At 56.5% G+C, this 13403-nt stretch overlaps 1 protein-coding gene across 10 annotated transcripts in view; it reads right to left on the reverse strand.

Annotated features, from left to right (window-relative positions):
• The window catches only part of SRCIN1 (SRC kinase signaling inhibitor 1), a 168849-nt gene extending 155665 nt beyond the window's left edge, over positions 1 to 13184 (reverse strand). For 8 of the 10 annotated variants that reach the window (XM_039516601.1, XM_039516615.1, XM_039516614.1 and 5 more), the window contains exon 1: positions 12959 to 13184. In XM_039516601.1, the coding sequence (XP_039372535.1) occupies positions 12959 to 12980 (22 nt within the window). In that variant the 5' untranslated portion in view covers positions 12981 to 13184. Of the gene's footprint in view, positions 1 to 12917 lie in introns of all 10 variants that reach the window. The other 2 variants (XM_039516604.1, XM_039516603.1) reach the window with 1 other exon arrangement.
• Between the last annotated feature and the right edge of the window lie 219 nt (positions 13185 to 13403).

The following is a 13403-nucleotide window of genomic DNA, read 5'->3' on the forward strand; positions in this document are numbered from 1 at the left end:
GAGAGACAGTCCCCACCTTGAAGAGTTTCAAATCTAAGACAACCAAGCTGGGGGGGCTTGTGGACTCGGTGCTTCACGCCCATGTTTGAGCATTCACACTGTACTGTGAACCTGGGTTTACAATCGCCGGACCCAGGTCTCCAGCCGTGTTACCGCACCCACACTGCGCTACGCAATCATGCATGGCAGGGAGGAGGCCTTTAGAAAGGAGGAAGCTGCCGTCAATGGCAGGGGAGGACGTCCGGAGCCAGAAGCAGCTGGACTGGCTCCTGAAACAGCAGGAGGTGCTCCCATGCCTGAGACCCCTCACCCCCAGCCCTACGAGGAGTGCAGCGAACCCCCAGGGTATGCCTGATAGGGAGAGCCGGATTCGGTGACCCAGCCAGAAGGACTCGTGTAAATCCGCTACGTAGGCCCCTCCTGAATTCAAGGGGTAGCACTGGCCTTTTCTTCCTTTGGAGCCGCCCCAGGAAGAGTTTATTCTCAGCCGCATTGGAACGTTGGTTTCCTTTTTGGTTCTCCTCTCGTAAAGAAATATAAGAAGGCCTGGAAAGGACAGAGTCCACCTGCAAGGACAAGAGATGGGGCCTGAGGGGGTTCCATCTAGTGTTTATAACCGGGGGCTCCCACCAGGTGGGCGAAACACCCAAGGGGGACCCGTTTACATCCCCACTGCACAAATAAGAAAAATCAAGGCCCAGAAGGATTAAGTGACTGGCCCAAGGTCTCAGAGCGAGTTGATGGAAGGGCCAGAAACTCAACCCAGATCTTCCAAGCTCCAGCACGGTGCCTTCATGACAAGACCAGTCTGGTTCTCTACCTCAGTCGGTCCCACTCCCACAGCAAGTCCTAGGACAGAGTTTCACGGTGTCAGAATTCAAGGCTAGAAGGGAGCAATAGATCTAGTCTGACCTGTACATCACAGGCCATTGCATTTCACCCAGATCCGCCACCCCCCGCCATCTGAAACCCAATGACTTTGACTGAAGCATTCCAGCTCTCAGGAGAATAAACTGTCGTGTGCCACAGGCAGAGAACAGGGAAGACCAAGGTTAGGGCTACACTGCAGCCGGGTTCCCAATGTGGCCAGACAGACTCGAGTGTGCTAAAAATAGCGGTGCAGACATGGCAACCCAGGCAGCAGCTCAGGTTAGCTGCCCGAGTCCAAGCCTGCCCGACCCCCTGGGCCCGAGCTCGGGTCGCTAGCCCAAAGCACTGCCAGCGCTGCACTGGCCACGCTGCTAGTTCTGCTCTCGGTCTGCCTGTGCTGAGAATCACGCCTCCCCGCTGCATTCTCGACATGCCCCACGGTCCCACCGACACGTGAGGCCACTGCAGTGGCAGGGAGTTGATTAGGCAAGAGATGCCCAAATGATCCCAGTTTGTCCTTTTCTCCTGACAGGCCGGGCAGCCTGAAGAACCGTCTCCTCTCTTCAGGGTGCCGTGCTGTGGAAACCAGTTTCAGACCAAAGGAAAACACTGACACAATCACTTACAATGCTGGACCGTCCTCGCAGCATTAACCAGCACTGCCCCATGGGAGCTCTTGGCTAAATTCCTAAGCGCAGCACCTCATTCTCTGGGCCAGCAGGCTGTGGTCGTGCCCTGGAGAGCTCTGCTTCCTGGGGAAAGGAAATGCTGCACACAGAACAGGAGCAGCGATCCCTATCGGTAACAGGTGGAGTGGAGAACCCCTCTCGGTTCTCCTGGACCCGGATATCGGCTGCATGGTGTGGGGTTGGGGATGGCAAAGGTCTCCCTGAAGGTCAGTGGGGAGTTTTGCCTGTATAAGGGCAGAATTGAAACCAGCCATCCCCTCTTCTTCCAGCCAGTTAACATCCCCACAGCAACCGACATGGACGGTTTTCCTTGGAGAAGTCACCATTCCCCAGCCACCTGCCTCTCTTGCCAAGAAGAGACACTGATCGCAGGGGGAGCAGAGCTTCGCACGCAGTCAGCTGGTTTCTCTCCTTCCCGGAAAACAACCAGCAAAGACTTAACAAGAACCATTCAAAGGCTGAGCACGGTGCTTAGCAATGGCCACTGGGGCCTGTTGGTTTGCCGCTGAGAGGGGATTTCCTCCGAGCTTTGCCTTGCTGATTGTGCATCCACCTTCCCGTTTCACGAGAACAGCGTGCTTTGAGCTTCCACAGGGTCTTTTATTTTAGGATCTCAAAGTGCTTTATAAACTCACGCACACACCCCGCATCCTCCCTGTTTTACAGGTGGGTAAACTGAGGCACGGAAAGGTTAAGCAACTTGCCTAAAAGACAGTGGCAGGAAGAGAATCAAGGTCTAACCTAGCCAACCCTCTAGGTAACACGGTCACCTCCAACACGCTCAGCCCCCCATGTGGCTGTCCTGAAGGGCCAGACTCCACTGGTCACTTCCAAACCTTGGCTTCCCATGCGGGTGGCTGTCAGCTCCTGGTGCTGCAGAGACCCTGGCATCACACCGGGGGCCTAGACGAACACATTCAGGGCCAGCCCGCCTTCTGCATCGGGGTCAGATGCTTCATCCGAGCCCCCGCATCTCACCCTGGAGATTGGACTCTAATAATAGCAGGAGGAAAGTGCTGGATGTTTCCATGCATGAAGATCTAAAATGACTTTTATTTTGAGCGCGAGCCTGGCTTGTTAACATAAAGCCGCCCGGGCAGATGGAAAGCCCCGAGTGCCGTGACAGGGCTGCTCCAAATAACAGGGGAAGGGACAGTTGATTCATCTTCCATTCTGCCCTTGCCAAGCGTAATGGCAGCCACGGAAAGAAAGTCAACTGACAGGTGGTTGTTTCGCCCCCTATTACTGTGTCACTCAGCCCGGCTCAGAGCCTGCGGAGACAGCGGGGAATGGGGGGGCCGGGAGGCGGGTGGGCAGAGAGTGGCACTACTCCTGCCCTTCCGCAAGGTTAGGAAATGGCTGCGGGGCCCAGCTCTCCACTAGGTGAGAGCAGGGGATCCGAAATTGTGCAGTGCCTAGAGGTCCTGACTAAGGCTATGTCTACACGTAGGGCAGCGTGCAGAGCACAGGCACTACCGTGCAGCGCCATGCCGCAGTGAAAGGCCTTTGTCTGCTGCCGGAGCCTTTCCCCACTTCCTCCCTCCCTGCCAGACCCTTCCCTCCCTGCTGGAGCCTCCCTCCCTGCCGGAGCCTTTCCCCACTTCCTCCCTCCCTGCCGGAGCCTTTCCCTGTGGTGGGGAGTAGTTCCAGCACCGGGGAGGCAGTGGGGACACTACGTGGCTAAAACCAGCAGCATGGACATAGGAGGCGCTGCTTGGGCGTGTAGAGAGCCCTGGGGCTCAGTAGCGTAGAGCGCTGTAGTTCGCCTGCCTATGCTGTGCTGCACCGTCTACACAGCTGTGTATACCTGTTAGCTTGGCATGCAGTATCTGTACTCTACACGCCGCCATAGGTGTGCATGTACCCTAAGATCCAGCCCTCACCACGCTAGGCGCTGTACGTACACAGCGAGAGAGAGACCCTGCCCTGAAGAGCGCACAATGTGAAGAGAGAAGACATACCAAGGAGGTATTGTTATCCCCATTTCACGGAGAGATCACAAGTAACATTTTCAAAGGTGCCTAAATCCCACCGGAAGCCCAGGGGACTTATGCTCCTAAATCACTTTGGCGCTATTGAAAATATGGCCCTAAGTGACTCCCGCTGGGTCACACTGGAGATCTGTGGCAGCCCTGGGAATTGAGCCCTCTCCCACATCCCACTCCGGTTCCCAGCTCTGCCTCTGCCTTACCCTATGACCATGGACTGGGGCTTTAGGGTCCCCCCCACCCCTGCCCTCACCTTCCCCCAGTGAGTAGGTCGTTAAATGAGAACAATAGCAAGAGCACCCGGGATGAGATTTTGATGACTTCTGAGATCCCCCTGCAGCCGGGCCAGGACTCTACCTCGGGCACTTTGTCCGCTCTGGTTTTAAATGGGTTAGTGACGGAGAGGCCATGCTTTGATATGGCAGTAGCGAGAGGGGACAGTGGCTTTAGAGGGTACAAGTCCCGGGTCCGATCCGGAGCAGGATACAGATGCCACGGCCCATGGAAGGGACGTGAAAACTCAAAGGTGGATCCTGGACCTGAGCCAATCGACAAGCTGTAAGGTGGAAGCCTATAAATCTAGGGAGCCAATTAAAACAGGGAGGCTGGCAAACTCGCTGCTTCTCCTGCTCCCCACCAAAGCCATCCTGGCTACCTAGAAGAACCCCCAGCCCCATGCCTCTGCCCTCTCCAGGAGCAGCACCTCACGCACAAATGTAGCAGCTGCGTTTGTGTGGTTATGAACACGGGAGACATCACCCCACACCTGCTGCTGGGCTGACTGCTGAAGCTCTGAGCTAGCGCCCCAGGCTAAGGGGAGCTGGATTATTTCCACCGCAGCCTCTTGCATGGGGTCTCCTCCCGGCTCAGGGTTCCCCTGTCACAAGGCCAATCCAGCTCTCACCCAGGGAAAGCAGGAGAAAGAGCTCCAGACCACAGACCCCATTAGACTGGCTCAGGCCTGGTTTACACCTCAAACTTCACTCCACCCAGCTACGTCGCTCAAGGGTGCAGAACATTCATGCTGTTAAGCCCCGGTGTAGACACCACCACGTGGGTGGAAGAATGTTAGCCAGACGCTGCCCCTCGAAGGGCGGTGGGGGACAGAAAACCCCACGGTTGCTGCAACAAGCGTCTGCGTTCCCGTCAGTTCAGCCCCTACCGTAGGCTGCAGCAGGGGCTCTTCCGGCAGCTGGGAACAGCTAGGGTGTAGGAATGTGCTTGCCATGACCCTTCCTGCCCTGGATACACCTGTAGGGCTGGTGGTTCCTGTGGGGGCATGCAGCCAGCTCTGCAAAGGTGGGGAGGACCCTAACACCAGGAATAGGCCCCACAACTTAGGGGTCAATTCCCTCCGGAGAAGACAGAAGTCCACGTTATATGGCTGGGTCATATCCTAGGCTTGGGAGGATGGTCCACTATTTAGTCTGGGACGTGGGTTCGTGGGCCCTCGTGCAAGTCACTTAGTATCTCAGTGCCTCAGCTGCTGAGCTGTACAATGGGGATAACCCCCCAGGGGCATTATAGGGATAAATATATTTGAGGCACTGAGCTCCTGAGGCAACAGGGGGCAGCAGCACCATGACAGCTAGGCTAGGGGATTTTCGGAGGGAGCTTTGTTCTTCTTGCTGGGTGCTCTAAGGACCCCCAGAATAAAACCACAAGGAGGAAACTTTCGGTGACCAAGAGTCAGCCGCACCCCGCTGCGGCTCCCGCCCTCCAGCTTAGATGGTGCACATCTACCAGCATCACTACAGTGACGTTTGAGAACAGGAAAGGAACCATAACGGAGCCTACGAATTCCCCTTGGAATCAGGGCAGAATCAGGGTGTTAAGGGCCTTGCTCCTGCACAAAAGTGCCATGGGAGATTCAAACATGGTATTCATCAGAGCCTCTTTTACAGTTTCTCTGCTAGCCCAGTGACCTCCCCTGGCACTCTGCTGGGGCGTTCGGCTCAGGACTGACTGAGGAGCAAATGGATGGCCCAGCGGTCAGGATGGGAGCCCTGCATTCAGCTCCCTTCTCTGCCACAGACTTCCTGCGTCACCTTGGGCAAGTCCCTGAGCGTATGACTCTGCTGCGGCTCAGCGAGGCCCAGCCACGCTAGCTTTAACCCAGCTAACGTAGCAGAGAAGACGTGGCAGTGGGGGCTGGGAATGCACGTATGGGTCCAGGCAGGCCGTGCCACTGCTTCTTCACCGCTACTTTTACCAGTGCTAACTAAATTGAAGCCAGCGCAGGTAGGTCTAGCCGAGTCTTTGTGCCTCAGTTCCCCATCTGTAAAATGGGGGAGATAGCACAGAAACACACTACAGACCGTGAGGGGCTCTGACATGACAGCCATGGGGGGCCCCAGAGACGTACTTTAGCAAGAGAGGGGGCCACGGCTCTCATGGGTTTTCCAAAAAGGTCTCCCAGACAAGACTTGACCGTGATTTTATGCTCCTTGACAGCAGGAGCATAGGGGGCGCGGGATGGGAGTGGAGCCATGGCAGAAGTGAAGGAAGGATTCTCCCCCGCCCCCCCTTTCACGCCCAGTTGCTTGGTGACATTCCCCCTTGGTTGGGTGGCAGGGAGCAGCTACTGGATTGTCAGGGCTGAAGCTAGGAGATGCAGTGGAAGTCATTTGCATCATCTCCTTTGCCACCCTCCCTCATGTCATCAGACCATTACGGCATGGAAAAAAAAAAAAAGCCACCAAAAACACACAAGTTGGTTTTTTCCACTCCCTCCTCTTCCTCCCCACCCCCGCCCCAGCAGCCCGTCTGTTTGAAACGAAATTAAGAAACCCTTCATCTGCATGTGTTTGGAGAGTGGAACTCGTGCAGCAGGAGGGGAAAAAAATAAAATAAAAACAGCTGACAGCAAAATTTCATTATTCCCTCCCAACCCCCCATCGAAGCAAATGAATAATTCGTTTTAAACAAGCATTTAAGCTCCTTTGCTGAGTGTCTCATTGAGCATCATTGCACCTGCAGCCCCAGCCCTGCCAGTAGGCGAGTGGCTGGGGGAGGATTTTAATGAGGACCTTGGCAAGCACAGTTGATAGGGAAAAGCAAGCCCCACACACACCCCTTCCAGCCCCCTGGGTTTTCGCCACTGCTGGGAGAAGGTATCCTCTTGGGGTATACAGGGTGACCATACATCCCATCTGGGCCAGTACAGTCCCTTTTTTAAGCCCTGACTTTTCGGGGGGGGCACGCAAAAGGGGGCATTTGTCCTGTTTTTGACTTGAGCAAATGGGACAAATGCCCAAGTTTGTCAAAAAAGTGAGGGGCAGAGGAACGTGGGGGGCGGGGGGGAAGCGGAGATGCCAGCCCCACGCGGGTGCGGGCAGGGCTGGGAGGGGAGGGCAGCATTCCAGCATGTGGGGGCCGGCAGGGTTGCAGCAACCGGCGACAGCCTCACGCGGGGGCTGCAGAGTTCTAATGGCCGCCAGCAGCCTTGTGACTAGAACATGTGGGGGGAGGGAGAGCTCAGTGGTTTGAGCATTGGCCTGCTCAACCCAGGGTTGTGAGTTCAATCCTTGAGGGGGCCACTTACAAAACTGGGGTAAAACTCTGTCTGGGGATTGGTCCTGCTTTGAGCAGCAGGGTTGGACTAGATGACTCCTGAGGTCCCTTCCAACCCTGATATTCTATGAACTATATAGGGGGAGCCTCCCAGCTCAGGCTGAACAAGGGGAGCTCTAAGGTGACTGAGATTCCTCCCCCAGCTGGCAGCATGGAAAGGGCAGGAGGACGGGGTTGGGTTTTTGGAGGGGGTGGGTGGGATGCGAGAAAGCCCACATGTTCCCCTCTCCCTAGCAGAGGTGGCCAGTTCTGCGAGAGGAGACATGAGCTTCCCCCTTAGGAGAGCACATGCGTAAACCCCGACAGCCTCGGAACCTGGTACAATTCCACACCCACATCCCCGCTCCAAACCGGACAGAGCCCGGGGAAAAGGCTCACCCTGTTCCCACCCGTGGCCTCTCCCTCTCGTGCTAGCGCCGTCAGGCCAGGACAGGGAGCTGTAAGATGGCCTCCGACCCCTGCCAACACAGCGCCTGCCCCGAGGAAGCGTTCAAAAGTACAGTCCAGCTGCAGGAGCAAATCTGCCTGGGGCACCAGGTCACAGCATAAGGGTGGCTGTGGGTGGGGCTCTCTCTCGCCTTGCAGAGCCGGAGTCGAACCACGTTCAGGAACCTCGTTTCTTCAGCCCCGCCCACAACATGGCATGACCCAGGCGATCAACACGCCCAGAGCTCTCAACGGGGTGAGGCCAGGTCCACACTCTGCCACTTCCCCCAAAAGGGCTGTTGTAAAAGCAGGGAAGAAAGGAGAAAGAACCAACCCCATGTGTGACGTGCTAGTCCCATTGCTTAACATGGTCAGAGAACAAGCCGATGGGCACAACACAAGAACCTGAATGCAGTGAAGTAGATGGTCACGGGGAGAGGCAAAGCTTGCAGACAGCAGGGGGTTACGGCCCTCTCCAATGGGCTTGCAAAGTTCATTTACTCTCCAGCTCCCTGCACTTTGAAATGGTGTGTTTCCCACCTCCCCCGGCCCAAGGGTGATTTGATGGCTTTATAGTCATTGTCAAACAGGTTTCCAGCTGAAGTGCAAACCATGCCGCACAGCAGGGATAAAGGAACTCGGCTGGCACAAACAGAAGCAGTCTAGAGACCACGCAGAGGGCAGTTTGGCTCCTTCCCCCTGCTGTGACGCCGCAGCCTCTCCTCAATGGAATAAGAGCCCAAGGAGGATCGAGCTGAACTTCCCACCCCACGATGAGACTAGGCAACTCAGCTCCCACCCAGCCACAGTTCCAACACCCTAGGGTGCAGGCAGAGGCTCCTTCGCCTCCCCTGATCCAAACCCCCAAGGGGACAAGCCTCAGCTCTCCTCAGACTGCTTTGATTACAGTCCAACATCTCAGCTACATCCCATTTAAGGGGGGACCGGTGAGGTGAGAGTCCTTCAAAAATCAGGGAAGAGACTGGCTTTGTGAAATAGCAGGGAACAGGCCTGGCCTATCGAAGGGAGACGTCAAGCCGACAAGGCTGTCCTCCCATCCCTGAGAGATTAAAGAGAGAGCCAGGCAGAAGGGCCTGTGGCAAGGGCCTGCCCACTCACCCGAGCCCTGTGATCCTGCCAGCCAAGAACCCTGCAGGAGAGGCCCATCTCACGGTCCCAGCGAGCGCCCGGGGGCGACTGGCAGGGTGTGCAGGCAGCGGCTGCAAAGGGGGCAGCGGTGGGGACATGAGGATGTGCGAGAGAGGCAATTTCTACTTTGGGGACTCAGAGGAGACTGTCAAAAACAAGCGAGGGGAGGACACGTTCTCCTGGATGGATGCTGCTCGGTGGGGCCCGGGGGAGGGAGGCTGTCCACGGGTCTGTCAGTGCAGCACTGAACGGGAACGGGACAGAGGGGAGGGTTATGCAGTGCACAACCCTGTCTGCTACAGGGCACACACCTATGCAGCCTGACCACTTTGCAGCACTCCCCGCCCCAAACGCACACCCCCTTCCACGCTCCCCATCATCCCAGACACACTCCACTTCCTACTCAGTACCACCACCTTTCATTTCACACACACACACACACACACACATCTATCCACTCAGCACTCTGGGGATGCCTATTTCCATCTCCCACCTGCCTCCTCCTCTGAGCCTAAAAGGAAATCCTCTCCCCCACCCCCCAACCCCACCATCCCAGCTCCCCCAGCTGCACAGGAGGTCGGCCCTCTTCTCTCCCCATCCTTGCCTGCGATTGGCAGCGCAGAGGCTAGCGTGTGTGCTGGGAGGTCATTGCCCTGGGGGAGGGTGGGAAGCAGCTGTGCGCGCTCTGACAACGACAGTGCAGGACAGATCGATGTACAGCAAAGAATCGGTTTCTATAATTAAATCCTGGGTTGCTGGGGCTTCAGGCCTCCCTACCCTCACAAAAGGCAGAGGCAGCTGTGCTGGGTTACGATGAGACTCTTTGAAACAGTGGATTCACTCAGATGCCTGGTACCAAGGCTAGCTCCAAAGAGTCTGCTAAACATCTGATACTAATAAGCTACCTCAGCGCGTGTGGTATCCCCTGAGGTTCTGTTCCTCAGCACAAGATAGACCATTACTGGAGAGAAGTGACCCTGGGAAAGGGAATGGACCTTTCACTCCAGGAGCGGGTGGACGGCTGGGGCTTTGCTAGTGGAACGCAGTCAGGTAAACCCAGGACTGAAGGGACAAAAAGCCAAACTACCCCTCTTGCTGCAACTCAAGCTATTGACTCCAGGACCCCTTGCTACACTAGGAATCTGACAGGAGCCGTCAGCAATGAGCCCATGAACTGGCATGGAGAAAACATAACTACTAGTGCAGATGGAGCAAATTACTACCGCTGTTCTTCGCATCAGAGTCACTCCAGAGGCTTCCAACCATGATCGATGTCCCACATGCTCCTCACAAGAGACAGCCCCTGCTCCAAAGAGCTGACAGTCTAACTAGACAGACCGGGCGAGAAGGAAGGATTATTATCCCCTATTTTACAGGGGAGGAAAGTAAGGCACAGAGAGATTAAGTGACTTTACCAGGTCACACAGGGAGTCAGTAGCAGAGCTGAGGATTAAACCCTGATTTCCTGGTACCCAGTCCAGTGCTTAAACCATACCACCATCCTGCCTCTCAAAGCCACAGAGTTACACAATTGGCCTCAGCTGCACCAGCTCAGGGGTGCCCATTGCTGACAATAGCTCTGCGAACTAGGGTAAAAGCAGACTTTTAAAGGCCCTGGGGTGGGGCCACATTGGGGGCTCCCAGGACTGAACGAACGGACATGACCCCCTCCCAATCCTAGAGCAGGAGGGAGGAGTCTCTGTCTCTTACTCCTGGCTGGACAGTGAATAAGACCCTCCCTGCACAAAGCCACTAGCTGGCACCTATAGCCACCAGCCCCCTTCTCGGTACCATAGGCTGGGGGCACTAGCCTGGGGCGGGGGCCGGCAACTGTGGTGGTGAGGGGGGGCATGGAAGGGGCGGGGCCTCAAGCAGAAGGGGCGGGGCTGGGGACTAGCCTCCCATGCAGGTTGCCGTCCACAAGCTAGTTCCCCGGGGAATCCAGGGCTTGTCAGGAAGCAAGTATGGAAACATGTCCAAAGGTCTTTGAAGGCTGGGAGCTCCAGGGACAGTTTTGGGGAAATAACTAGGACAATAATCTTGGAGGAGGAGGAGGAGGAGGAGGAAAGAACACAACCGGGCTGGGAGAAGCACCGGGGCCAGCCAGCCGTGGCACTGGGGTAACCCACACACCTCCTGGGTGTGGTGCTCCGTCCCCTCTAGTGGCACCGAGACCACGTCGAGACTAATGAGCCTGCTACAGCCTTAGCTAAGAGCCACGTGGCTTTTGGCTCACGCAGTACAGACTCGGGCATTTAGCTCCAGAAGTCCCAGGTTCGATCCTGCCCGCCGCCGACTGGGGCCTGTCGGTGTGACACTGGCACGTCCACATCCTCCAGGCAAGGGGGGCCTGCTTTGGGGGTTGGGCTCCGGCCTCCCAGGGCACTGTGCTCTTAGTCCCAGCGGGGTTGGGAGAGCAGGGGACTGATAAGGGCACGCGAGAGCGTCTATGCTCTGCATGCCTGGTGTAAATACGCCTCGGCAGCGTGCCGCTTTCCTGAAAGGGCAGCACCAGCCGGGTTACCCGGCACAGACGTCAGGAGCCAGGGCCATCGGCCGTGTCGAGGGAGCAGCAGGGAACGGGGAGCCTTGGGCTGGGCCAGCACCAGTTTAGGGGCAGAGGGACAATCCCAACTGTAGGGGGGAATATTCTCCCAGCTCTGACCCCAAACGATGCCCCAGTGAGTGGTCTCACTCAGGGGGGTCTGCAATTGCTGCTTATCCCCCCCCCCTTTTTAGGGAATCTCATGTACCCTGCCCCGCCTCAGACTACGGCAGCCTGTTTTCTGAGGGGAGGAGGGCAGCGCCTCCCTGCCTGCTCCCCACCACTGAGGGGTTGCTGGCGGAGTGAGCTGTGAGGCCTCAGAGGCAGAGGTCCGGGCTGACAGAACTTCCATCAGAGCTCGAGCACGGCCGTCTAGCACAACCAGGGGGAAAAGAGCAGGGAACAAAAGAAAGAAAACGCTGGCTGCCTGGGAACCAGCCCAGAGAGAGAGCAACAGAGACACCCCAGAGCTAAAACCCAAGCAGAGAAGAAAAGAACGGGGGCCCTAGCAACCAGCATGTCCCTCACCTCTTCCCACCTTGCAAATCCATCTCCTCGTCCCCTACTGCCCCCCCCCCAGCACCGGGGAGGAGAGCTGGGGGTTCCAACCAAACCCACACACAGCCGGCAAGCCCGACTGCTCCAATCTGGGGCTGGTGTGGCAACATCCTGGGGACCTGCTGGTGAAGTTTGCGTGCTCACAGACACACACACACCCCCACACCCCTTTGTGAAGAACACCCCGGCCTTGACACCGCCCAGACTCGCACACAACCCAGTGCCGGGAACAATGTGCCTTCTCCTATTCTGCACACACTCCAGGAGCAAAGCGACCGCGAGTCACGGTGGCGAAGGGGGCGAGCGGCTTGAGTTATTTTAAGTTTCCCTCCTCCCCCCCAAAGCCTGTGATGGGCCATATTTTTCCACCTCCTTAAAGGACACTTAAAATAACTCACCCGGGCGACCTGCAGCCGGATTGCCTGCTCTGCACACTGCCTTTGATCACCACCACCCCCTTGGAAAAAGCCAAGAAACCAGGTATTAACCAGCCAGCCCCCACCCTCCCGCACCCCATCTGTCTCTGTTATTTAATGAAGCAGACGGCATCACCGCCAGCCCAGGGAAAGAAAGGAAAATTCTGAACCCAGCAAACAGCACAGCACTTAAACCACGTTGCTGTAAGGCAAGAGAGAGAAAAGCACACGTCCTTCCGCCCCCCCCCCCTCCAAAACCCAAACCAACCAGTCCTCGTTCCGACAAGGTTTCTAGGACAGCAGGTTCTATAGATACTTTATCCCCTTGGAGCCAGGCAGCCCTGACAACAGCACAACACTGAAAACCAGCAGTGGCCACAAGCACCAGATTAGCACCCCCTGCTGCCTTCATCTGACAGCCAGCATCCCCTGGTAGCCCAGTCCCCCCACATCTGCAGCCATTCCCCCCAGGTGAGCGGGTAGCCGGAGAGTCCTACCTTGTCACTGCATGGAGGGGGCTTAACCCCCCCCTTTAAAACCAAGATTCCCCCACCCCCCAACTGATCTTCCTCTGTTCAGCTTCAAAGCCAACCACTCCGGCATCAGCAACACCAGTTCCCCACAGCATCACCACACCGTACCAGCAGTTGGAGGGAGGAGGGGAAGGAAAAAAAAAACCCAAACACACAAATAAAAAAAATACCTGCTACTTAAGAATGGGTGCACATAGTGAGAGTGACATGCCTTGAGAGGGTGTATTTCCCATTATCGCCCGGGCTTTCCTCGCTCGCTCGCTCTCTGATCTTTTTCTTTCTTTCTCCCAGTGGCTCAGGCCCAGCCAACCATGGGAGACCGCAGGCTGGAGTGCAAGAGAGGGAGCGCGTGAGAGTGGGAGCGCGTGCGTGTGTGCGCGCTCGGCTCGGCGATGTACAAAGGATCGAACGGGAGAAGCACATTAGCTCATGATAGATTAATGTGCTGGGAGATCTGTCCCTCTCGCTTAAAGGCCCCTACATTTTATTCTGAGATAGGTGTCTAGTCTAAATGCCAGGAGGATATTATGATAATAAGGGCAGCGTGTAATTACCGCTGGTTCCGGCAGAGGCAGCAGGAGCCAGGAGGCAAGGCCATGTCTGAGACAATGATAAATATCCCACCACCCGGCTCTCCCACACGGCACGAGTTGCAA

This window comes from Mauremys reevesii, linkage group 27 (genome assembly GCF_016161935.1).
Source record: "Mauremys reevesii isolate NIE-2019 linkage group 27, ASM1616193v1, whole genome shotgun sequence".
Taxonomy (NCBI): domain Eukaryota; kingdom Metazoa; phylum Chordata; order Testudines; family Geoemydidae; genus Mauremys; species Mauremys reevesii.